Below are 25,452 nucleotides of genomic sequence, written 5' to 3'. Positions count from 1 at the left end.
TTTGTTTGGGAGCTCTGAATCTCTGCAGCAAGTGGAGGCTTCTATCATTATTTATTTCTTTAACCTGCTAATTTGCTTGTCTGGGAAAAGGGTTAAGATAACACTTTGTAAACAACCAGCAGAGTGCCACCCAGACGTGCCCACACAGGGCGGCTCTCTGACTCTTATAGCCTCTCTTTCATATTCTCTCTCTCTCTCTCTCTCTCTCTCTCTCTCTCCCTCTCCTGCTCTCTTCTCCTCACCCACTCTCCTTTCTCTTTCTTTCTCCTCTTTGCTCCCTCTCTTCTAGGGTATGTTGACCATATGTCCCAGTTTGTCTCAGGCAGGCCTAGTTTACACACACTGTCCAGGGATGACTATTAAGAGTGCCCCTCCAATCTCAAGAACATCATGATTCTCGGGATAAATTATCTGGTCACCTACTGCTAAGGGGCACATTTGCTCCTCTCTCTGCCTCACACTGACTTGCTGGCTCATGGTGTTTTCTCTCTCCGGCTGATCTCAGGTGACCCACTCTTTCTGTGTAGGCCCATCTCTGTTCATCATCAGACTGTCTGCATCTCACAAGGAGGATCTTTTGCAGAAAAGCAGGCACCTGCCTGTGATAAGCTGCAGTTCCCAGGGTTCAGACAGGGCCCCCACATGCAAGACCCTCTCCCTCAGCCAGACTATCATGCTGAAGAACCATGTTCAAGATTCATCCTTGTTTTTTTTCAAAGGAGCACACCACTTAGAACCCACACGTACAACCCTGGGAGGCACAGAGACTGAGCCATCCTGCGCCCTTCCCACCAGGTTCAGTTGTGTCCCCTCCACTCAAAACAAGGCTCTCAGGCAGCAGGGGCGACCAGTGGGTGCTGCTAGCCTGATGTGTGAGGAGGGCAGAGTCCAGTCCCAAATGCAGCCTGCTCTGCATACATTGGCACTCACTGCCCTACCCGGTAAATTCAATGGTCACACAAGTCATTCCAGAATGTTCCCAGAGCAACAGATTTCAGATATTGTGGCCCATTCTGTCCTATACTCAACAGAAAATCATCCCAATTAGTTTAGAGTTTCAACCTACTACTTAACCAGACACAGGAATGTTAAGGACTGGATGTTTGTGTCTCCCACCCCGAATTCATATGTTGGAGCCCTAGCCCCCAATGGGGGTGTATTAGGAGGTGGGGCTTTTGGGAGGCGATTAGGTCTAAATGAGGTCTGATGACTCCCTTGATGGGATTAGTGTCCTTATAAGAAGGTGAAGAGACCAGAGCTCTCTCCCCACTATGTGAGGACACAGAGAGAAGGTGGCCATGTGCAAATGAGGAACAGAGCCCTCGCCCAAAACCAAATGAACTATGAGAAATCAGTGTTTGGCATTCAGGTCACCCAGTGTCTCATATTCTGTTTCAGCAGCCTGAGCTAAGATGCGGGCCAGCCGCTCTGTGTGGGCAGAGGAGCAGTCTCCAGCCCGCAGTTCATTCGCTCAGGTTCTTTGTTTCCAGAACAATCCCTGCTGCCCTCCTTCAGAGACACCTCTAGGGGGCAGACCACAAGGTGTAGGTGCAAGAAGTGAGGAAGGCAGGATTGCCTGTCCTGGGAAGTTGCCGTTTCTAAAAGAAAGTTTACTCTAAAGAGACTAAGCAAAGCCCGACAAGGCCAACCCTCTGTACATGAGAACAGTCCCTGGAAACTTGAGAGGAAAAGGTTCAGCCAGGAAACCACAAACTGTTACCACAGAGACACAGTGATGAAAAAGAGGTACATTCACAAGGACCTTCTCCTTTCTGCACGCCCGCCCCACTTCCTGTGTGTGCTCACCAGGCCAGCCCTGTGCCCGCAGCTGTCTGCAGGTGGGGGCGCAAGGCGAACCTGCAGAGTTCTGGGCCTCTCTTTATCTGTACGACTGCCTTCATTATATCGACAAATTAGCAGTCAGGTGCCTGTGCTTTCATTTCTATTTTTACTCTGGCAGTTGCATTTCTGAATGTCCTGGTTGGATAGAGGCTTTTATCACATCAAAATGAATGCTTTCAGAGTGGGATGTTATACTAACTTTTATTATTTTGTTCATCAATCACTATTTCAAAAAAATGATCCCTTAGATGTATTGAGAACTCGGAGCTTGTATAGCTATTGTACTTGGTTCCTAGGGCTGCTATAACAAATTACCGGAAAACTGGTGGTTTAAAACAATGGAAACAGATTATCTCATGGTTCTGGAGGCCAGCGGGGCTGTGCTACCTCCAAAGGCTCTAGGGGGCGAAGCTCCCTTGCCTCTTCCAGCTTCTGGTGACTCCAGGCTTCCTTGGCTTACGGACACGTAACTCCTATCTCTGTCTCTGTCTCCATGTCCTCTTCTCTCCGTGTCTTTTATAAAGACATGCCATTAGATTTAGGAGCTGCCCAGATAGTCCAGAATCTTGGGATCTTTAACTTAATCACATTTGCAAAACCCCTTTTCCCAATGAGGTCACATCACAGGTTCCAGGGGTTAGCACATGGACATATCTTTTGGGGGCCACCATTCAGCCCACCAGAGCCATCAGTTTAGGATCACAGTGTCTGTCGCTGGTACCCTCATTCAGCTGTACACAGTATGCAGGTGGGTGTGAGCAATTTGCATACATATGCACACCCACACTGAAACTCAAGGCTAATTGTCAGGAAATGACCACAGAGCACAGGCTGATGAAAGCCTCTTTTCCTTACTGCTGCCCAGGATTCTCAGTTGCCAGGCAGCCTGTGGCCTGCCTGTGCCCTGGCATAATATTTCCTGTGATGTTGTCAGGCTATGTGATGCCACAGGCTGGTCCCTTGTCACTCCTCAGGTGATCTCATCCAGTTACATAGCTTGAACTTCTAATTTTAACCAGTGGTGCCCAAATGTTCAGTGCTGGCTCTGAACTCCTCCCATGACTCCAGCTCACATATCCACCTGCCTCCTTGCCAGCTTCACGGGACGTCTGACGTCCTTGTGAAGAATTAAACTTATAACCAACCTTCTCCTAAAAGTCTCCTTTTCTTCTAACCTTTCCCAGTTCCACTGACTGCAGCTCTGTTCTCTCAGGTGTGTCTCAGGCTATAGACCTCAGAGTCATTCTTGAATTCTTTTTCCTCTCACACTCTGTATTTAATCCCTCAGGAAATCCTGTCAACCCTACGATCAAAACATATCTGGCCCTGGCTGGATGGTCTAGTTGGCTGGAGTGTCGTCCTTTATACCAAGAGGTTGTGGGTTCATTCCCGGGTCAAGAAACATACCTAGGCTGTGGGTTCGATCCCCTGTCAGGGCACATATGGGAGGCAACCAATCTCTGTTTCATATTTCTCTCTCACATTGATGTTTCTCTCTCTCTCTCTAAAATCAATAAACATATCTTCAAGTGATGAGTAAAAAAAAACCACAAAAACTAAAAACACATATTTGAATTCTGACCACTTTATTCTCCCTATCTCTGCTGCCTCTACCCTGGCCCAGGCCTTCATCATCTCTTACCTGTCACCTCCTAACTCCTTCTGCCCTGATTCCTCTGTGGTTCTTTCTACAGGCAGCAGCCATGGTGAGCTTTCAAAATGCAGGTCAGTCAGCTAGAGGGATACGTTTGAGACATCGCTTAGATTGTATCACTGCTCTACCTTAAACTCTCCAGTGGTCCTGTTTCACTCCAAATAAAATCCATAGTCCTTCCCTTGGCCTACCACAGGCGTCAGTGAGCAGTAGCCTGCGGGCCGAATATGGCCCACCACCTGTTGTTGTAAGTAAAGTTTTATTGGAACACAGCCATGCTCACTTGTTTACATGTTGTCTATGCCTGCTTTTGAGCTACAACAGCAGAGCTGGGGAGTTGTGACAGGAGCCATATGACCCACGAAGCCTAAAATATTTACTTCCTGGCTCTTGACAAAAAACACGCCTGGCACAGCTTTCTCCTGTCACTTCCCTTTATGCCCTCTCCTCCAGCCCTGCTGGCCTCTTCATGGTCGCTCGGCCGCACCAAGCGCACCGGGACCTCCCAGATGCCGACCCTGGGGCTTCTGTGCTGTCTGGTCCTTTTTCCTGGAAAACTCTTTCTCTGAAAGGCCACCTCTCTCTCCCTTACTTTCTTTGGCGATCTACACAAATGTCTTCTTATCAGAGAGGACTTTGTTGGCCATCTCACGTAAAATAGCAGCCCCCTGCCACTCTGGTCCCTTGGCCTGCTTTGTGTGTCTTCTTAGCACTTCTCAGAACCTGAGGTGTTATTATGCTTATTTGTTTACTGTTTAACCCCCACTCCCAATAGAAAATAAATTCCATCAGAGGCGGACTCTGCTTTTGTTTTCCCAAGAATTCCCAAGAATTCATTAATAAGCAATTCTTTAATGATGGATGGATGGATGAATGAAGGAATGGGTGGCTTTTAATTCTAAAGTCAACAGAGGCTGACTAGAATTCCATATCTCAATTCCAAATTCCAGTGGAGCAGAAAGAGTTTCTGATTGCCCTGGTGTGTGCAGGGAGTGGCATCTTGGGTCTGTGGCAGCCAATGCCCAGTGGGTGCTGTGAATAAGGCAGGTGGGTGGGTTTATGTAACCACTATGTCAGTGCTCCCAGATGAGGCAGGTGATCTGACCTTTGTTTAAAGGGGAAGGGAGGGAGATAGAGGGAGAAAAAAAAATCGATGTGAGAGAGAAACATTGATCAGGTTGCCTTTCATATGCAACCCCGGCATGTGCCCTGACTGGGAATCAAACCCCTGACCTTTCGGTTTACAGGATGACATTCCAACAAACTGAGCCACACCAGCCAGAGCCAGAAAGTTTTTAAAATACCAGGTTTCCAAGTCCCATCCCAAATTCACAGAATCTCGGGAGTGCTAGAAGCTACCACTGCCGCAAAGGCCCACATCTGCCTGAGGGATACCCACTTGGCTTACACTCTCTGGGAAAGAATTATCAGTAATCAGGAGTGGTGGGGAGCTGCAGGGTATGAGGTCATTGTTATGGAGTCTGAGAACTCACAAGATACTGAGTCTGAAGGGGTCTATGAAAAGGTGACAGAAGAGGGCTGGATGGAGCAGAGGGGAAGACAGAGCATGGGTGCCAGAGCACTCCCATTTGGCCAGCCTAGCAAGGTTGGTCTCTAAGCAGAAGTGACGTGCTGGAGAGCGGGAGCTGTGTCTTGTTTACCGTTGTATCCCCAAGTGCCTATGGAGAGCTTAACAGACGTAGATGTGCAATTTCTGATGTTTGTAGAATGAATGAATGAACTGGTGCCTAGGGGGTACACAAATGAGACCAGTAATCTCCTAGATCACTTGAAATGAAGACTGAACAGGAAGTTGACTGGAAGGAAGATTAGCATTCATAAATGATAAAGTGTAGGAGGATTAATAAAATTTCAGCTGGTTTAAAATAGCATTCCCTACATATCCTTGAGCAAGTCACCTGACCTCCCTAGGTCTCAGTTTCTTTGTATAAAAACAGTCAATTGAAGTGATCTCTAAATTTACTTAAGGTTCTAAAATTCCAGTCTGAGTCTTATGAGCTTAATAAGCATTTAAACATTTGAGTACCTATAAGGTTGTAGATTTCATTTTTGCGGCCATGCCGGTAAGATCTGCCTTCACATCTGAGTTACTAGGCTGAAGAAGGCAAAATATCTGTTTAACTTAGCCATCACCAAGACCTGAGTGAATTTTAGCTATTCTTTTGCTCTCTGGCCCAGTGACATTTACTGTCTAGCCAGCATTTTTATTTTAGAGTTGTATATATTACAGGGAATTTATTCACATCTTAAATGCCGGGCTTATCAGTAGCATGAGGGCCCCACTTGGTAGCAGAGGAGCCAGGCACACAGGCATAAGCTATGGCATTTGTCTCAAATTGGAAGGTAATGTCTGCTCCTATTATTTCACTCTAAATATTTTATATCTAATCTGCAAAATCATGATTATAATAGCTAAACTTAAACATTTATTTTAGAAGAGTGTTTTTACAATTATAAAATGAATTATATGAATGGTATACATGAAAAGAAAACTATAGACCAATATTGCTCATGAACATAGATGCAAAAATCCTTAACAAAATGTTAGCAAATGGAATCCAACAATATATAAAATGAATAAAAGTTTATTCAATTATAATAATACACTGCTTTAGCAGTGCTATACACAAAACCCTATGCTAAGCTCCTTACTTGTATCATCTCATTTAATCATCAAAAGATGATTTACATTTTACAAATGACCAGTTAGAGAAGTTAATTTACGCAAAGTCACAAAGCACATCAGAGATGATACAGTTTCTGACTCTGAGGCCATTCTCTTAACTACATCATTATATACAAAAGTTCAAACACAGGAAACCTGGAAGAATAAAAATCTACATGTGCATAATTGCACTAACCCAAGACAACACTGCTTACATTTTGACATATTTTATTCTGGATTTGTTTGTTTCTGCTTCTATTACTGTTATACTTTATTGTAATACAAACAAGAAGTGATACGCAGAAACCCCTTCAGAAGGTGGAGTGGGCCAGTGTCATGTGCTTATAACTTAATATCTGCTCTTTTTATTTATACCACATGTTATCTCATCCTACCCATTTTACAGATGAGGAAGTGAAGGTTAGGTGCCCAGATCCCGTAGACGCCAAAGCCCCAAGTGGTGTTAATCACCACACTCCTGCTCTTTTGAATGTTTTTGATGGTAGGTCACTATCCTCATAACCCAACTTGTTATCCATGGGGCTGGTCACTATTTACTTCCTCCAGTAGTTGAGGACCTTCTCTGTGCCAGACACTGGGCTTGGGATCAGGGATGATATTGTATATAAGGTTTGGCTTCTCTATATTTGTTTCTTAGGGGTGCCATAACAAAGTATCACAAATCGGGTGACTCAAACAACAGCAATTCATTCTCTTGCTGTTCTGGAGGCTAGAAGTCCAAGATCAAGGTGTCAGCAAGGCCATCCTCCCTCTGAAATCCATAAGAGAAGGCTACTTCCTTGCCTCTTACCAGCTGCTGGTAATAGCTGCTTAGCATTAATTTGCTATCAATCTTGAGCATTCCTTGGCTTGTATTATAGCTGTCAACCCTGACTGGTTTGGCTCAGTGGATTGAGCGTCGGCCTGCAAGCTAAGTGTCGCTGGTTCGATCTTCCAGTCAGGGCACATCAGAGAAGGAAAACTCTGACTCCAAAAAACCTCCGCTGCCTTGCGGCATACCTCTTCAGGGGAAAGGCTAAGGGAGTGAACCCCGACAGAAAATCCGGAGCCGGAGTCCCTAAGGCGGTTTGACGTTGTAGTCAACACCGGCAACTCCTGCAGCGCACCTGAAGCCAAGCTGTATTGACTCCGTCTTTCCCTTGGGCCCTTCAGCTGCGAAGAGAGGGGGGGTCTGCTGCATGGGCAACAGCAGACCCTCCATATCACCCTGCCCAGGCTCTGTAGCTTCAGCTTCACTGGAGAGGACACTCCAGCGTCATCGCAAGATGTCGATTCAACACGGGAGGAGACAGATACCGTGTCACTCCCGAGTCGGACTGCACAACCATTCTCGGCGGTGCAGATAGACTCTTAAGAAGCTACACCATCGTCTCTCGAGACGGACGGCTGCCGACGACGATTATAGCTGTCGTACTCAAATCCTCCATCTTCACATAACGTTCTCCCTGTGTGCATGTGTCCCTCTATGTTCAATTTCTCCCTTTTTATAAGGACATTAATCATATTGGATTGGGACTACCCCAATGACTTCATTGTAATTTGATTAGTCTGTAAAGACCGTATTCCCAAATAAGGTCACATTGTAAGGTAATGGCTATTAGGACTTAACCATATTTTTTTGGAGGGACACAATTTAACCCATAATGGTATTTTACTCGATGTATGTGTAAAGTTCTTGGGGGATCTAGAGGTGGAAACAAACCCTCAAGGCGAGCCAGGGGGAAGCTTCCCAGAGGACCTCACAGTGCTGATTGGGTTTTAAAGGATAACTGGAAGCTCCCCTGGATGAGAGGACAGGTGGGCGAGGGGAACCAGGCAAGAAGAACATACTGTGCTTGGAGAAGAAAGAGTCATCCTGGGAGGCTGGAGCTGAGAGCACAGCATGGATGGGAGTGGGAGCTGAGTCTGGGAAGAACACGTGCAGGAAAATTCCAAAGGGCTTTTATGCCTCATGCTAATGAGTTTGGATCTTATCCTACCTAGCATGCAGGAAGTGAGGAACCGATAAGGGTTTTTTTGTTTGTTTGTTTGTTTTTATATAATTTCTTTTATTTTTTGGTTTTTCCGATAAGGGTTTTTGACCAAAAGTCACCTATTTGGAAATGCCCTTGAATCTCAATGTGACACCTTTTAAAAATAGAATTCAGGCAAGACTTTTTGGAATTTTGGCTTCAATTTATTAAAAGTTTAAATTCCGTCATTTCTAAAAAGAGGAGCATTTTGACTTCATAGAGCAAAAAGTCAGGAGGGTGAGTTAAATCAAGCCTGAAAGCAATTTGAGGGCCAGTGCCTCAGGCTGTGTCCCAGGAAAGCAGACCCTGAGGAGCAGGTCTGTGTGCAAGGAGCATGTGGTAATACTCTTGTGAAGCTCAGCTGGGGGGAGTGAGGGACGCAGGATGGGCAGAGGGAGAAGCTGGGGTGTGATGCTGTCACAACCCAGGGAACTCTGAAGCTGGGATGGTGCAGCAGAGATGTCCCAAATTGGGATGAAAGAACAGGGCCTTTACACCCCTGAAGTAACCAGTCACTGGATGCAGGCTTCCCTCAGAAAGAGGTGTGACCTTAGTAAAAGTGAGGCTAATTCTAATGAAAATGATGGTGGGGTCTCAGTTATCATGATGCTTCTAAAAACCCAGTCGCTAACATGAAATACGTTTTTCAAATTCAAGAATAAAAAAATGTTTAAGTATTTATTTTTAGGAAATGGTGGACCTAAGAAAATCGTGAGACTACAGAGATTACTAAAGAAGTTACAAAATCTGGCTGAGGTTCAAGGATAGACTATTAGATGAAAGGAATGGAAAAAGAGACGAGAAACAGCCCCACACATAGTCACCTAATGTTAGACATCCTTGTAAAGACAAATTAATTTTAAACCACACTATACACAAAAATCAATTTCTGATGGGGGTTAAAAATGTGACTGAGTACCAATAAAGGAAGAGAAAGTGGATTGAGTAATTAATTGCTTGGGTGACCCTTTTCTTTTTGGAAAGAATTTACCCCGGGCATGGAGACAAGCATCCAGCCCTTCCTTGTTTCTGACCTGTAAGAGAAAATGCCAGAGGAGAGGGAGAGAGGCAAAGGCAGTTTGGGGTCTTCGCACTGTTTGATAAAGAGAATAAATCAATGTTGTCAAGCAGGAGGCAAAGCCATAGAAATCCCATCGTTTGCAGTAAAGCGCCCGACTCTGTGAGCCACGGGCACTGAGGGCCTGCTTTTCAGTCGTTCTCATAGGAGCAGAGGTAAAGTTTTCCTGTAGCAGAAAAGAACCCTGGTCTTACCTAAACAGCAACTGGTAAACTTAAGACAGCTTTTTCTTTTTTCCTACCATGTTATTGATAGGAATTTAGTGAGTAGGTACATCTTATACTGTTGTTTTTAAAAAGTAATTTGTTAATAGAAAAGGAAATACTGACTCATTAATGACAATCTATGGGCCGCAGGCAGAGGGCTGACTTTGCTGCTCCCATTGTTGGCTCCAGGAGCTGTGTGAATATTTGGGAAGCGGCCGTAAAGGGTGAGGGAGGCAGGGCTGATCCGAAAGCCTCCACAGTGAGATCATGTCAAACCTCAAATGTTTTGTTCATTTAAACTGATTCCTTACCCCACTCTGGGAACCCCTTAGTTTAAGCCACTTTCTCTTGCCCACCCACTGAGTAGCAGCTCCTGGTGGGGAGGGCTCTGGTGTGCGCTGGGGCTCCTAGCAGGGCTTTGCAGAGTGAGTGTGTCCTAGATCATTGCCAATGAGTGAGGGAAACACTCTGCAGCTTCCCCTGACAAGGGTGGGGACTGTGGCTCAGGGCGTGTGTCATTCTGCTGGAAGTACTCGTCAGAACTGGGGCCAGACCCTGGGTTTGTGTGACTCCTAAATGAGTGCTCTTTCTATGTCACCTGTGATGGTCAACTTCATTGCTCCCCATTGTGAAATGCACCTGAAAGACTGGTGCACTTTACAGTGCAGTTCTGGAGCCAGCACACACTTCACAGGGACAGGACACCCCTACTCAGACCCCATTCTCAGACTCCAGGGCTCCCAGGTCACCCACACTTTTGACCAGTTGGATACAAACTTAAGGGTTCTCGGGTCTAGGAATATGCAATGCATTTAGTTATCCTATCTCTTTGGTCTCCTCCAATCTGAAAGAGTTAATAAATCTGAAAGAGTGCAGGCCTTTTATTCTGTCTATCTATGAGAAGACCCCTCCCCCTGTGTGTCATGACTAGACTCAGCCATGAACTTCTGGCAGAAATATCTCAGAAATGGTGCTGTGTTCTTGATGGATCAGGGTGAGAGACAAGCTCTGTTTACCTGTTCTACTGATGATGATGACATTAACATGGATGACCTGATCACGTGACCTGCCAGGTTTTCCTTGGTATATGATTAATGTCTGAGGGAAGATACGCCAAGACCATGTCAATATCCTATTTATCATCAGATATCCACCCGCCAGCTTTATTATCCATCGATGAATCATACCCAAACCAAGCAATGCTGGTTGGCATTCTCCTGTAAGGAAGAACATTCCCTTTTCTGTCCTTTATTTATCTATCTCAGATTCTGTTTTATTCGATGGGATGTAATCTATTCCTAGCTTGATATTTTAATGCTTAGGTTGTCCCAGATTTTGGCCAGTGCCAACCCCTTTAAGCTGATCCTGTTACCTTGATATATAGCCCCAACTCTAAACTCTCCCTTTTTTTATTAGCACAAAAAGATATTCCAGGCTCATCTTGTACTTTATTTGTCCCACCCTTGGAATCAGCAGTTTCTTCCAGGAGCCCTGGATCCTTCTAGTGGAGAAGGATATTTGGAAACTAAGATTCAGTGTTTGGTATGCAAATGACAATCAGGATATCATTGATCCTAGGCTCTTTCAATAAGAAAGCACTGGTGTGGTCTCTCTCTCTCCCCAACCACCTCTCTCCCTCTCTCCCCATGAGTTCTGACCAATACTTCCAATCCCAATCCCTCACCGAGGGTTCTCTCTATCCTTCCCCTGTCCATATTTTGAGTACTTTCTCCAAAGCAAGAAACCCGTTTCCCATTATGTTCAATATATTCACTCCTTCGCTCAGTCTCCCTATGTGTAACCAATTGCCTACTTCAGCCATCTCTGCCCGGTCCCACCTCCTCCTTTGCTCCAATTCTGGATTTGCAGCCACTGCCAACCCTCAGCCTCACTACTGTGACCTGTGGCCAACCCATCATCCCCAAGAGAAGGGAAAAAAGAGGGGGGGGGGGAGAGAGAGAGAGAGAGATTAAAAAGGTGAAGAAAAAGAAACCAGACTTGTTTTTACAATCTTTCTTTGTTTTTACAAAAGCACTAGAATCTATACCAGATTGCTATGTTAAAATAATGCTAGCTTTTTTTTTTTTTTTTTTGTATTTACCTCATGCCAGGTTTTGTCCTAATAAGTTTTGTCTAATTTAATCCTCATTCAAAATAAATGCCATTTTCTCCATGTTATAAATGGTTGTATGTAGGCTTAGTGACATGCACATTGCAAAGATATTCAACAGAGATTTATCAGTGCATGAGAGTTTCAAAGCTTTGAGGGTCCTCGCTGCCCCACCAAGAGTAGGCTTGAGTCACCAGTTACGTATGGAACCACATGAAAAACCTGAGTTACACTGGAACAAATGTGATTCAGAACCAGGCATGGCCTTAGAGATGGGCTGCCAAGCAGCTGCCTCACTGTCCTCTTCTTAATTCAGCTCCGACTCTAGGCCGGCAAACTATGGCATCAGGATGTCGGGCAGGCTGACTTCCGGTCAAGAAAGGAGGGATAAGGAGGGCACCTAATTTCTCATCAATACTCTATTTCCAGTGGTCATGCTTCTTGTGTGGGGACTGTGCCACTTAATCCCTTCATGTGAGTCTTGTCCTTCTGTTTTGCCCAGCCCTACCATCCTGCAGAGCAGCTTGGTCTAGTAGAAATCCTCAGAGTCCAATGGACCAGGGTTCAAAATCCCAGCTTAATTCCATGAGCTGTGTGGCCTCCATCAGTTTTCTCATCAGCCAAATGGAGATTAACACCTACTTTCCTGTGTTGTATGGATTTAATGAAATAATGTATGCAAAGTGCCTTGAAGTGCCTACTGCAGACCTTGAATAATACTGGCTAAGTTGGAAACCACTCAGAGGGTGTTTTTTACATGGTGGATGCTTGAGTCGTGACCCTGTCTTCTCCATAGGACGTCATTGCCTCCATCCTGCTGAGCGGGCGGATCGGGCCCAACATCCAGCTGGCTGAGTGCTATGGGCTGAGGCTGAAGCACATGAAGTCGGATGAGGTCCACTGGCTGCACCCACAGATGACAGTGGGTGAGGTGCAGGACAAGTACGAGTGTCTACACATGGAAGCTGAGTGGAGGTAGGAGAAGAACACTGGGCTATCAAATAGAGGGAGATGAGTATGGAGTGTGGAGGCTCTGGGGGTTCTTTCTTGGAGCACTTCTCAATCTCTGAGAATCTTCTAGAACATCTAAGTGATGTTTTAGGCTTAGTCCTCTTGCAACATCCAATGCATGTATTTGCCAAAGTTTAACATGGGCTCCCAGCACATCCTCACCTAGGACTTGGTGCTATGGAGGAGGAACAGAAGTGCTGGGAGGAGGGTGAGCCAGGCCAGTGGCTGATCCAAGGAAAAGAGTTGCCAGGAAGACGAAGTGTGGGGAGTCATCACTAGAATTGACCACCACCTGTTGGCCACCCCTCTGTCCTCTGTGGTCTTTCACCCCAAAGTACTAAATTGGGGGCCAGGAACCATATGGGTGGCCACTTGCATGTAGTGGATGAGGTTGTTCTGCCCTTGGCCAGACCTGCTTCTCCTTTAAATACAAGCGAGTCTTAATTTCCTGTCCCAGGTATGACCTTCAAATCCGTTACTTGCCAGAAGACTTCATGGAGAGTCTGAAAAAAGACAGGACCACGCTGCTTTATTTTTACCAGCAGGTAAAAGATAATTCTTGTGCTCAGGGTCCTATTACACCTAAAACGCCAAGTATTGCCCACGCTCTCCTAGGAGATAGAAGGACAAAGCCTTGGAGGCCCCAGGCAAGGAAACTTCATTTGGGGACATTCCTCGGCCCCTGGTTAGTTGTCCAACTCGGCCTCTCTCACAGCTAATTAAATGCCAGCTAACCCTGTCCCATATGCTCACGCCTCCTCTTGGAACTTTCCTGGTGGCTATTTATTGCCCGGGAGACCTGGATGGTGAAGCAGGCAGAGCATGCCCAAGAAGAAGGCTGTTGTCTTAGACATACAGGCTCTGCCATCTGACTCACCTGCTTTCTTGTCCAGCTCTGCCACTTACTAACCTGGTGCCCTTGGGGTCTTCACCTGCCTGAAGCTGTTTCTTTTTGTATAAAATGGGCATGATAACAATAGTAATAACACCTGCTTTATTGGGTTGTTGTGAGGACCAAATGATATCATTAGCTGTGTCCTGATAAGCCAGCTCTTTGAAGGAAAACACCTTATTAGTAGAACTCCAATTCCCATGGTGTAAATAGGCCTGTTTTAAGCTACTGATGGGATATCAGCCAGCTCATGAAATTTCAAAAAATTGAATAACTGGCTTTTATGAGCTTTTTGGAGCTTCTCCAACACACTGACTATGGTACATGTAAAGTGCCTAACATAAGACCCGGCACAGAGTGAATGCCAAGTGAATGCGAGTTGCCATTATTATAGTCTGTCTGATCTTCCATCCCTCCTTGTACAATGGATGACACCTGTCATTACTTACCAACAAGGCTTTGGATAAGTTACTGACTCCTCCCACAAATCCCAGTTTACATATCTCCAAAATAAGGAGTGAGGGAGGGGAATCTGAATTTCTTGCTTCATGGAGCCCGTGGGAACATGTCCAAAGTTCTTCAAAAACGTGAAGGCCTCATCCTGTCGAGGCTTGGTCAGCACTGCTTGCAGTTCTGGAGGGAGACAGAGGCAGAGAGGAGGGCGGGTCTCTGCCTTCTGCTCCTCATCTCCTGCTGCGCGTTTGTGCGTGGCAGACAGGTGAGAGAGACGGCTCAGGGTGGCAGGATTGTGTTCAATGCACCCACTGGCTCCTGGGGACTTTGCTCAGGAAAACAGGGAACAAAGGCAGAAGTCTCACCTTTGGCCTTTCCTCCCTCCCCACCCCGCCCCCCGCCCCAGCTCCGGATTGACTACATGCAACGCTATGCCAGCAAGGTCAGCGAGGGCATGGCCCTGCAGCTGGGCTGTCTGGAGCTCAGGTAGGTGGCCTTGAAGCCTCTCCAGGGTGGGGGCCTGTGCCTCCCCTTCTGTGCTGGGCTCCTGGCCAGCTCAACTGTCCTCCAGGGTGGGGAGCAGGAGTGAATATGTGAGCCCAGAGGGGACAAGTGGTGGCTGACAAAGGGTCAGGCCCTGAGGTGTTTGCGTCTGGACCCTGGGATAGAAGTAAGTGCCAAGTCCTCTGGGGTTGGTGTCACTGTCTTCCTTTGGCTGCTGCTGCTCTTGCCTCCAGGATGCCTACTTCTTCCATCTGGCTATCATCCAAGTGATTCAGTAAACATTTCTCTGAGCCTTAGGTGAGATTCTGGGAGACAGTCAGATGTTGGGGTTCCCATCTGTGTTGTTAACCTCTATGTCTGCAGCTCCTGCAGGCACTAGTAAATTTGCATGAAATTAACAAATCATCCAGAGAGGCCCTTAAACTTACAGTGTTTGGAAAGTGACAGGTGTGTCTACAATTGATTGTAAGACAAGGCAGGATGGATATGTGCCAACCAGATTTACATATAGGAGCCATTAATCCTGCCTTAGGGCAGCAGGAAGAGGAGATTGGAACTGCTCCAGAAAGGAAGAGAGAGAGAGTCCCATCAGGAGATACTGGAGGAGTTGGGGGCAGGGGAGTGTGTATGCTGGGCTCAGTGACCAGTGGAAAGAAAAGACCAGACTGGAGGATAGAAGGAGATGAGATGTGGGAGGTAAGTTGGGGATGATGGTGGAAGACTTTGAATGGCAGTCAACGAAATAGGGCTTACTCTTGGCTTTTGGGCTAAGGAAGGCGATGTGGTTACATATGTGTTCTAGCACATTCTTATCCAAAGCCGCACCATCATCACTACCCATCATCATCCATCTGCCCATTCCACCCTCGAATTGCTTTTCCTGTAACCCCTTATCTGCCTCACAACAATGGTTCCAAAATCTGGTTGCAAATTATAATCACCTGGGAGCTTATTTAACTAGAAGAACCCTAACCCCACCCTTGGAAATTCTGGTTTAGTAGAGAGAGCTGGATGGGACTTTAGGACATGCATTTCTGGCAAACTGCCCCCACCCCCAGCCTTCCCACTTCCCCTGAGACAATTTGAACACAGTTGATGGAGGGACCTTCAAGACCATTGTCAGGGAAACCTTTGGCAAAGGGTTACTCTTGATTTGCTAGAAATGTGGGTCCAGGAAGAGTCCTGACCTGATCTGTGACCTTAAAGTTATAGAGTGTAATCCTGATGCTGCTTTGAGGGGCCATGGAGGAATTCTGGCTTCCATCTGGGGTCTCAGAGAGAGTGCTGAGGTATCCCCTAGGGAAGGCCATGGGATGGGAATGGAAGAACCCCACTTTTGTCTCAGCATCTGAGACTGTTGGCATTTGTGACAGAATAGGTCAAGGACAGCCTCAGAGGGCTCCTCATTGCTTTCCCACTTGGTGGCTCTGTCTCAACAAGCCAGGGAACACTAGGGTCCTCTGTGCAGAGGAAGTCTGCAGCCTGTGATGCTAACCGGGATATAGCCCACCTCGCTACAGTTGGTGGTGGTCCTGTGAGTTCTGTACTGGTGAGCCTAGAGTTGTCTGTGATTTACTTCATTATGTGTGTCCCTTCATACCTTCTAAGACTATGACAGCTCCTATAACCTGCATTCCATGTTACATAGTCTCATCTCTGCAATTAGATACCTCAAAAAAGCTTACCTTGCCATTTTTATTTGTGGCTCTCATACCCATGACTCTACATTTACTTTAAGACCTCAGTCATTTAAGTCATCTCTCAAACTGTCATCACTTAGTCATAACGTAACAGCAAGAGAAGACGTGTTAGCATTCTATTTCATTCTTATTTCATTTTTATTTCCTTGAGTCATTCCCAAATCATTACTGGCTAAAATAATAATAATAACAATAATAATTACTATTATCGAGTGCCCGGCACTGTGCTAGATGTACTGGAGGACACAATTATTTATCTTCAGTGCATGAAGAAGGGCAATCAATGATATAGGGAGTAAACTGGATTTCTACAGACTGGGATGACTTAGCTATGTTACTGAGTTACCTTTTTCCTAATTAAACATTTTCCATTCACCACCTCCTTAATCATCATAAAATTGCTATTATTTTCATATGTGTTAATTCCTCAGTGTTCATTTCAGAATTTGTTTACCCTTCCATTGAACCAACCCCAACTTTTGTTTTACTGAGGTTTAGTTAAATATTCTAGTCCTCAGAATTCTTTTATGCATCCAGAGTCTCGATTTTCATGCATTCATTCAACAATTATCATAAACCAGGAGTGACATTAAGAGACCCTGTGTCTGGGACTCAGAAACAGCTCTCACCCCCTTAGTGAGTAATGCATCCCCTCTGTCTGGCATACCCTTCTCATTCCCCTTTTTAGCCTGGTAAACTATTCTTTATTCTGGAAGCTTTAGAAAATTTTGCAGGATAGCCACAGAGATGCGATTGCAGCATGGGGAGTATAGTAAAAAATGTTGAGATGATGAGGTGCGGGGCCAGTTGGGTTTTGGGGAAGTGGGGTGGGAATGGGGGAGACTAGATTGCATGGGTTTCCAGCCACTTAAACTGGTGTGCAATGGTATTGCATGAAAATGGTCACTGAAAAATAAAATACAATTAAATTAAAATTTAAAAACACCATTTATTAAAAATTGTTAAGGACATACATAGAATGAATTATTATGTAGCAATAAAAATAAGAATGAAATATTGCCATTTACAACAACATGGACAGACCTAACGGGTATTATGCTGAGTGAAATAAGTCAGGCAGGGAAAGACAAACACAGTATGCTTCTACTTATATGTGGAATCTAAAAACAAAACAGATAAACAAACAAAACAAAACAGACTTGTAGAAACAGAGACCAAAGGAATAGTTATCAGAAGGAAGGGCAGAGGGGATGGGTGAAAAGGGGAATATAGTTAATAATATTGTGATAATTTTACAAGGTGACAGGTAATTGGTAGAATTAGTGGGGTGATCATATAGCAAAGTATAAAAGTGTCAAATCACTATATTGTACACCTGAAACTAATATAACCAATATGAGATAGTATACAAACTATAATTAAATTAAAAATAAATTAAAAACATTATGTGTTTCAATTGGGGATTTCTTCTATGCTTTCCTGCTTTAGATGTTCTTTCCAATGCCATGGTCGGGGAATATTTTCCTAGATTTTCTTGTAGTTTGACAATGATTTTATTGTTACATTTATCCCTTTAGTCCATCAGAAGAAATGTTTAAAATAAAGTGTGAGATGAAGATCTAATCTTAATATTTTCTAGTCATAGTTAATGGTCTAAATTCTTATCTTTTGAATCATAAGTTACTTGCCTCTCTCTGCTTATAGTATCAGCACAAACTGTTCTCAGCTGTGTATAAAGAGAGCTGGGTTGAAGGAACAGTCACTCTAATATAAGATTAAAAGTGTGACAATGTCTGCAAGCATCAAAGAAATTACTAGACATGGTGATCCAGGCAGAGAAGGATGGAGACACAAGTGGGAACATTGGCTATTTGGTGTTTACTTAAACAATAATTGCTATACATAAATAATACATAAAAATCTCCATTAAGACATACATTTAATGGACTTAAAGAATAGACATATATTAAAAAATTAATAAATGCCACCCTTGGTCATAGGATTATGGATCGCTTTTCTTTTTCTTTTTCTTCTTCTGTTCCATAAGTCCTAAAGTTTTCATATGTACTACATTTAATAATTATTTAAATGAACACACCAACACACACACATATAATGTTTCAGGGAGAGTAAAAGAGGGAAAAAGAAATTGCAAAGGGAGTCCAGACCTTGAAGGTGGAGGTGGGTGTTCCTATACTGATAGCTTGAGTGTTGGCTGTCCTGGGTCATTTGTTTTTAGAGGCCACAGAACTGCCACTTTCCTCTTCTGCCCAACAGCTGGGCAGTGCCAGAGCTGAGCCTCCCAGAGCACAGGGCTGGAGTCCCTAGAAATGAGATTTTTGGGTTTTCCTTTTCTTCATGATTTTCTAGGTATCAAATTTTTTGACTCTCCTAACTTCCTCCCTCCCAGTGGTTCCCACATGTGGTGGGGAAGGGGGCTTCTAGGCCAGCCATGGGGGTGTTGGGTGGCCTGGCTCTGATGGCTTCATGCTCCAGCCATCAGCCTCTCCATGACTTCTCTCTCTCCAGGAGGTTCTTCAAGGACATGCCCCACAATGCACTTGACAAAAAGTCCAACTTTGAGCTCCTGGAGTAAGTCCTGAGACTGGCCCCTGCCTCTCCTTTCTTCTTGCTGCCCTGCTTTTCCTAGTCACCCCCTACTCTGGTCATACCCAGACCAGAACCAGGCAGGACCCATCTCCCCAGCCCTCCAGCCCTCTCCCCTCTCCCTGACTGGCTGGAAGTCCTGGGTTGGGGGAGAGGGGGAGTCAAATGATGCTTTTCTTTTTCTTCTTTCAGGAAGGAAGTTGGGCTTGATCTTTTTTTCCCAAAGCAGATGCAGGAGAACTTAAAGGTCAGTGGACAAGGGGCCCAGAAAGACCCACTTTGTGCTGGTCCCCAGGTCTAGAACTACAGGTATTGGGCTGGGGAATATTGGGGTATATCCAGGATGTCTGTGTCACCTTGGGCCATCTGGACATAGGACCACACAATGCATCCAGGGGACCCTTTTCCATGGCTGGGGATCAGGAAACCTGGCTCTAATTCCACATCAGAGGCCAATTAGCTGCGTGTCCTGAGCACTGGCCTCCCCTGCCTCCCTTCCAGGGCTACGATGGGCCTCCCTTAAAACAATAGGCATATGCTCTAGGTAAGAGATTGCCACTGCTCTTATGGCAGAGGCCTGGGGACTGTCCTACAGCAGCAGGCAGGCTCTTGGTGAGACCCTAAGGAAAGGAATCAGAGTTTGGAGGAGACTGCTCACCACTGCCCATCTTTCCCCAGCCCAAGCAGTTCCGGAAGATGATCCAGCAGACATTCCAGCAGTATGCCTCGCTCAGGGAGGAGGAGTGCATCATGAAGTTCTTCAACACCCTTGCGGGCTTTGCCAACATTGACCAGGAGACCTATCGCTGTGAACTAATTGTAATTCTCTCCTCGACCTGAATTCTGGGCCTCTTGGGAAAAAGAGCCAGGAGGCCATCAAGGGGGGTTTGGGGGTTGGGTGTTGGAAAGAGGCTTTGCCTTCTTGTACTGACCTGCCCTAAAATGCAACTAATGTTACTCTACTTGCCTCAGGAAAGGAACTGAAATCTTGGCTCCAACTCTGGGAGGTGGGCAGGATTTTGGGAGAGAGATAATCTGTATGGCAGGAGTTTAGAGTAGAAGGAACTGGAGGGCCCAGGAGACAGGTAGCCTGTGTCTAGCTTAGTGAGTTTTTCAAATTTCTGAAATATGGGGAGGGCAGGGCTTGGGCAACCATTCCTTCTTTTTATTCCAGCAAGGATGGAACATTACTGTGGACCTGGTCATTGGCCCTAAAGGCATCCGCCAGCTGACAAGTCAGGATGCAAAGGTAGAGAGAGACTGGGGACAGGCCCCACCTAACCCTAGGCTGAGCTGCCTTCCCTCTTTGCTGCCTCCTACCCTGGCCTGCCCCATCTGTTCTTCTTGCCCCATTCGTATGAGCAGCTGTAGAGAGTATTTGGCATAAGAGCATGGGGCTGATAGTTCTTTATTCCCTGGTAACTATCCCCAGCACAGAGGCTGGGGGACATGGAGAGTTTGAGGGTGTGGAGCCAAGGGAAGGACACTATTATGGCTCTTTTGGCTCAGATACAACAGTTGCTCTTTTAATGGCAAGATGCAGCCATCAGTCCCCTGGAGTCAGAAGACCTGGGTCTAGTCCTGGCTCTCCCACCACCTTGGCATGTGACCTCGGGCAAGTCCTGGCTTTCTCCAGACTCATGTTCTCATCTGCAAAGTCAGGGACTTGGACTAAAGGATCCTTCCAGGCTTAATAGTCCTTGATTCTCTCTTCACCCTCACTGAGAAACTCCCGCATCCCACTTTTTCCTTGTGCTACCCCAATACTGATCAATTTCCATGGCCTAATCCCAGGGGTGGGATGGTCTGAAGGCCCCTCCCTTTCTTTCCTACAGCCCACCTGCCTGGCCGAGTTCAAGCAGATCAAGTCCATCAGGTGCCTCCTGCTGGAGGAGGACCAGGCGGTACTGCAGCTGGGCATTGAAGGTGCCCCCCAGGTGAGCATCTCCGGGAATCTGGAAGCTCTGAAACGAGGGGGTACAATTGCAAATTAGGGGTGATCAGAAATCCAGGGAGTCTCTGACTCTGAGATCTTGTTAAAAAAATAACAACTGGACCTAGTTCTTAGATAAGGTACTAGGACGATGACACATTATAAGGAAGATAGCTCAGGATCAAAGCCGTTTTAAAGAGTGCCAAAAAGAAGTTGGGGAGTTTCCTGGGGGGAAAAAGTGAACGTGGGGGGAGTAAAGGTGACCAGAAATTAAGGTGCTTATCAGAGGCCTAACTTTGAACCAGTGAACAATGACTCAGAATTAAGACCTCAAGGACCTAGAGTTTTGTGTGGGTGTGAGAATCAGAGACACCTCAGACTGAAAACAGATTTCTACCTCTCCTTTAATTCATCTATCCTCTGCCCCACTCCCTCCCTCTTCCCTTTTCTGTTTCTGCTGTTGCGTATTTTGTGTTTACCAGGTGCACGGCATTGTGAGGCTAAAATAAGTTGGACCTGGAACTGGCCTTCATAGAGTTTAAGGCAGTCAGTTGAAAGGGGTGACAAGAGCGCCCCCTGGTGGCTATAGGGAATGCAAGCCAAGCCCCAGGAGAGGCACCGTCGGGTTCTGGCTGTGGGGTGGGTGGCAGAAGTAGTCAATTTCTTCTTTTCCTGTTGGGTAGACTCCAGCCAAGGCTCTGGGGTCTCATGCTTGGCTGGTCTCTTCTCTGCAGTCCTTGTCCATCAAAACCTCCTCTCTGGCAGAGGCTGAGAACATGGCTGACCTCATAGACGGTTACTGCCGGCTGCAGGGGGAGCACAAAGGCTCTCTCATCATTCATCCTAAGAAAGGTGCGTTTCCACTTGCAGGCAAACTGGCCCAATGGGCACCTGGTAGCACAGCTGAGCCAAGCTGTCTCCCCCAACCCCCACCCCCGAGAGAGCAGGGGAAGCTAAGCAATTGACCAATATGTGAAAGAAGTGACTTTGGTAGTGTGGGGGGGTTGCTCACCTATGCCAGCAGGATGTTTGTTCCCTGTGGTCTCATTCTGGGTCCCAAGCTACGGGCCCTGGCCGCACTGGTCAGTGGCGGCCTGGAGGCCAACTTCTGGAGGAAAGGTCATGGTAGCCCCAGGAAGATCAAAGTCATTGCTAGAACCCAGCAGGTTTCTCTTGTGGGGGTGTGTCTCTGCTTTGGAATGGGATCAGGGAGCAAGGATCTGGGTTGGAGGAAGCCTAATAATTTTTTCTACCAAGAGGATTTCGATCAAGACAAAGGCTACCCAGCTTTCACTCAGACTTTCAGAGAGCACAGAATGGCGGGGAAGGGTCTCCCTTCTGTTGGCTCGTAGGGACTGTGAAGTCAGCCGTCCATCAGGACCCGGTGCCCTGGCTCCATCTCCTTTTCTTCCCCCCTCTTCCCAGATGGTGAGAAGCGGAACAGCCTGCCCCAGATCCCTGTGCTGTGAGTACAGCCAGACAGCAGGGAATGGGTCTTGCCCTCAGCCTACCTCCCCCGGAGAAAGCAGATCAAACAGGGAGCCTCCATCCCCATGGTTTCCGGGTTCTGGGGGAGAATGCTGGAACCCCTACATTTCATGAGTGGCAATTTTTTGCCAGTAAATTTTTACAGGGATAGTCCTATGTTCTAATGACACCTGGCATTTAATCCTAGGGAATATTGCTGCATTTAATCCTAGGAAATATTGCTGCTGTCCCTTTCCTCCTGCCCCCTGGCAGCCTGGACCATGCTCCCAGGTTACGGCCATCAGGACAGGCTATGGGCACAGTGTAGCTGGCTCTCCAGGTGGGATGGTGAGACAGGGTGGGCCAAGACCGCCCTGGGGGAGCATTGCTGGGCTCTGAGCTCACCTGGCTCCTGCCCTCTAATCTCTCCTACAGACACCTGGAGGCTCAGCGGCCCCACCTCTCAGAAAGCTGCAGCATAGGTAAGCCTGCCTGTCTGTTGTCCATTGTCTGCACCCAAAGCCTGTCTTCTGCTTGCTTTCATGACACTGTCAGGGATTTCCTCAAAATTACACAAAAACGAACTTTCCCAGGACATCTCAATGATGCCTCAAAATATTGTTGGTCATAATAGCAAACATGTTTTGAATAGTTAGTATGTGGCACTGTGTCTGTCTTAGCTCAGGCTGCCATAACCAAACACCACAGACTGAGCGGCTTACACAACAGACATTTGTTTATCACAGTTCTGGGGGCTGGAAGCCTCGGAGCTCGGGTCCAGGTGAGCACTCTCTTCCTGGCTTGCAGGCAGTCGCCTTCTCTGTCCTCACACGGGGTAGAGACGGAGAGCTCTGGCCTCTTCCTCTTCTTATAAGGGCGCTATTCCTATCATGGGCACTCCACCCTCATGATCTCATATAAACCTAATCACCCCAAAAGGCCCCACCCCCAAATACTATCACACTGTGGGGCAGGGCTTCAACAAAGGAATTTGGCAGGGGGCATCACAAATATTCAATCCGTAACAGCATTAAAAACATCACAGATATTATTTGATTTGATTTTTAGGACATTCCCAGAAACATTCATTTTACAGAAAAGGAAACTGAGGTTAAGGGAGACTAACCAACTTGACCTAAATAAGCCAACTGGATAGTAGCAAGCAGAGACTCCAGCCTGGTACCCTGGGCTCTGTGGCCACTTAAAACCTGCGACCTGAGCTCAGTTCTCGCCTGGCTCTTCCCCTCTCCCCTCCCAGTAATGTCAGCCTTGGTTCTCCTGACTTGACTTGGAAGCCACATACCTGGCTCCTGGTGATGCCTGTGGAGGGCATCTTGCCCATGGGATGTCCTCTTCCTGTCATTGCAGAGTCAGACATCTACGCCGAGATTCCTGACGAGACTCTGCGAAGGCCTGGAGGTATATTCTTGACCCCACCGCTTTGGCCACGGCCAGGGCCCTGTGAAGTGACATTGCAGGGACACATGTGAAACCACAGGGAGACTTTATTTCTTTCTTTGTCCTTTCCCATGTGTGATGCAGACAGGGCAACCTAAGCGAGGCCCCTTTGATTTGAAAGCCAAGACCATTCTTTTATCCCCACGCTATTGCCCTTTCATGTGCCTGTGGTCAGGTGGGGATTCTAAGAGTATGAACATGGGACCGGCTTTCAGAGAGAACAGGGTAATGGCTCTTCCCAGGGTCTGAGACTACAGAACATTCTAGAACCCCTTTCCCAGCCCAGTCCCTGGTTCCTGGCTGAGGTGTTGCTGGGGGTCTCGGTATGCTGAGCAGAAGGGGAGCAGAACCTGGCATTGTAGCCTGTGGACACTCAGATTCCTGGGGTGTTAGCTGGTTTCTGAGCTCTGGGACTCTGCTCTCTCCATGTACACAGGCTCACAGTATGGCATCGCCCGGGAAGATGTGGTTCTGAATTGTATTCTTGGGGAAGGCTTTTTTGGGGAGGTCTACGAAGGTGTCTACACAAATCACGTGAGTTCCAACTCTTCCCTGACACCTCCCTTCCACTTTTTGTGGGATGAGGGCAAAGTGTGAGCCTTCTAAGGCTGGAGGTGGCAGCCATGTGGTGTGGGTCTTCACACACTTGGTGTTTGCAGCATTTATGAAATACCTATGGAGTGATGGAAACAAGAGTCACTTCCAAGAATAGCAATGCCAGGGATCAAAAGAGAGGCAGCACCAGGAGAGGGGCAACTGACCCTTGTGGGAAAACATGGATGGGGAGGCGTGATAACATGCAGTTCTGAGGAAAGGAAGGAGTTAGGGCTGAGGCCGTTGCTGGGGTAGGACAAGGTTTGTGGCTGTGCTCCCACCAGGCCTGGGGAAAAGGCAGAGCTGAAGGAAAGGGGCAGGAAAAATGTGAAAACTAACAGCAAGGAGAGAAAGACACCCAGATGCTGTGTCTGATGATGGCCTTGCATGTGCTCCATATGTGCCTGCTAACCTTGGGCAGATCCCTTGGCCCCTCAGCCTCTGTTTGCTCATATGCATGGCCAAGGACTCGAGTTACCTGATCTTGAAAGTCCTTTCCAGTCCATACACACACTGATCAAGAAGAAAGAGAGTAGGGAGGCGAGGAAAGGCAGAGACGAGAGGAGAAGGGATGAGAAGAGGAAGAAGGGGGAAGAACATTCTAAGCAGAGACCCAGGGGCCAGATGTCACTGTTCTTCCCTTGGCTGGGAGTGAAGCCTGTGGGAAGATGATGGTGACACCGGGAAGGGACACTTTCTTTTGGGCACTGGGCTGGCCCAGGGGGCCCTGAACTCACTCTCATTGCAGAAAGGGGAGAAAATCAATGTAGCTGTGAAGACTTGTAAGAAAGACTGCACCCTGGACAACAAAGAGAAGTTCATGAGTGAGGCAGGTAAGTGTCTCCTGAGGAGGGACACAGCCCCTGAGAGCTGGAGAAGACCCTGAGACAAGAGAGGAGCCCGGAATTCTGGAAGGGGGTGGTGTGAGCAGTGCTGGGACCCAAACAGAGGAGAGGTGTCACTCCCCATTTCTCCCAGTTGGGTCAGCTCCAGGACACCCCTATAACCTCCAATTTTAGTGATCATGAAGCATCTGGACCACCCGCATATTGTGAAGCTGATAGGCATCATCGAAGAGGAGCCCACCTGGATCATAATGGAACTGTATTCCTGTGGGGAGGTGAGTGGGAAGTGGCCGTAGAGGAGCCTTGTGATGGTGGCTGGGCCACAGCTGAGCAGGTGGCATGTGTCTAGAAGGAGGGGCCTTTAACTCCCAGCTTCCTGCCCTCTGTGTTCAGCTGAAACAACCCAGAGACCATTTGT

At 46.8% G+C, this 25,452-nt stretch overlaps 1 protein-coding gene across 1 annotated transcript in view; it reads left to right on the top strand.

The window, feature by feature from the left end:
- The window catches only part of PTK2B (protein tyrosine kinase 2 beta), a 117,427-nt gene that overhangs the window by 70,659 nt on the left and 21,316 nt on the right, over positions 1-25,452 (top strand). The window contains exons 3-17 of the mRNA XM_090289056.1: positions 12,406-12,584; positions 13,078-13,165; positions 14,372-14,451; positions 18,660-18,722; positions 18,930-18,984; positions 19,416-19,556; positions 19,912-19,986; positions 20,573-20,674; positions 21,405-21,522; positions 22,096-22,135; positions 22,573-22,619; positions 23,506-23,556; positions 24,032-24,129; positions 24,938-25,022; positions 25,209-25,309. Of these exons, the coding sequence (XP_090145182.1) occupies positions 12,406-12,584; positions 13,078-13,165; positions 14,372-14,451; positions 18,660-18,722; positions 18,930-18,984; positions 19,416-19,556; positions 19,912-19,986; positions 20,573-20,674; positions 21,405-21,522; positions 22,096-22,135; positions 22,573-22,619; positions 23,506-23,556; positions 24,032-24,129; positions 24,938-25,022; positions 25,209-25,309 (1,323 nt within the window). The remainder of the gene's footprint in view (positions 1-12,405; positions 12,585-13,077; positions 13,166-14,371; positions 14,452-18,659; positions 18,723-18,929; positions 18,985-19,415; positions 19,557-19,911; positions 19,987-20,572; positions 20,675-21,404; positions 21,523-22,095; positions 22,136-22,572; positions 22,620-23,505; positions 23,557-24,031; positions 24,130-24,937; positions 25,023-25,208; positions 25,310-25,452) is intronic.

This window comes from Furipterus horrens, unplaced genomic scaffold, assembly GCF_987537825.1.
Source record: "Furipterus horrens unplaced genomic scaffold, mFurHor1.1.pri manual_scaffold_10, whole genome shotgun sequence".
NCBI lineage: Eukaryota > Metazoa > Chordata > Mammalia > Chiroptera > Furipteridae > Furipterus > Furipterus horrens.
Note: the sequence above shows the minus strand (reverse complement) of the source record. Positions and strands in the feature narration are given on the sequence as shown.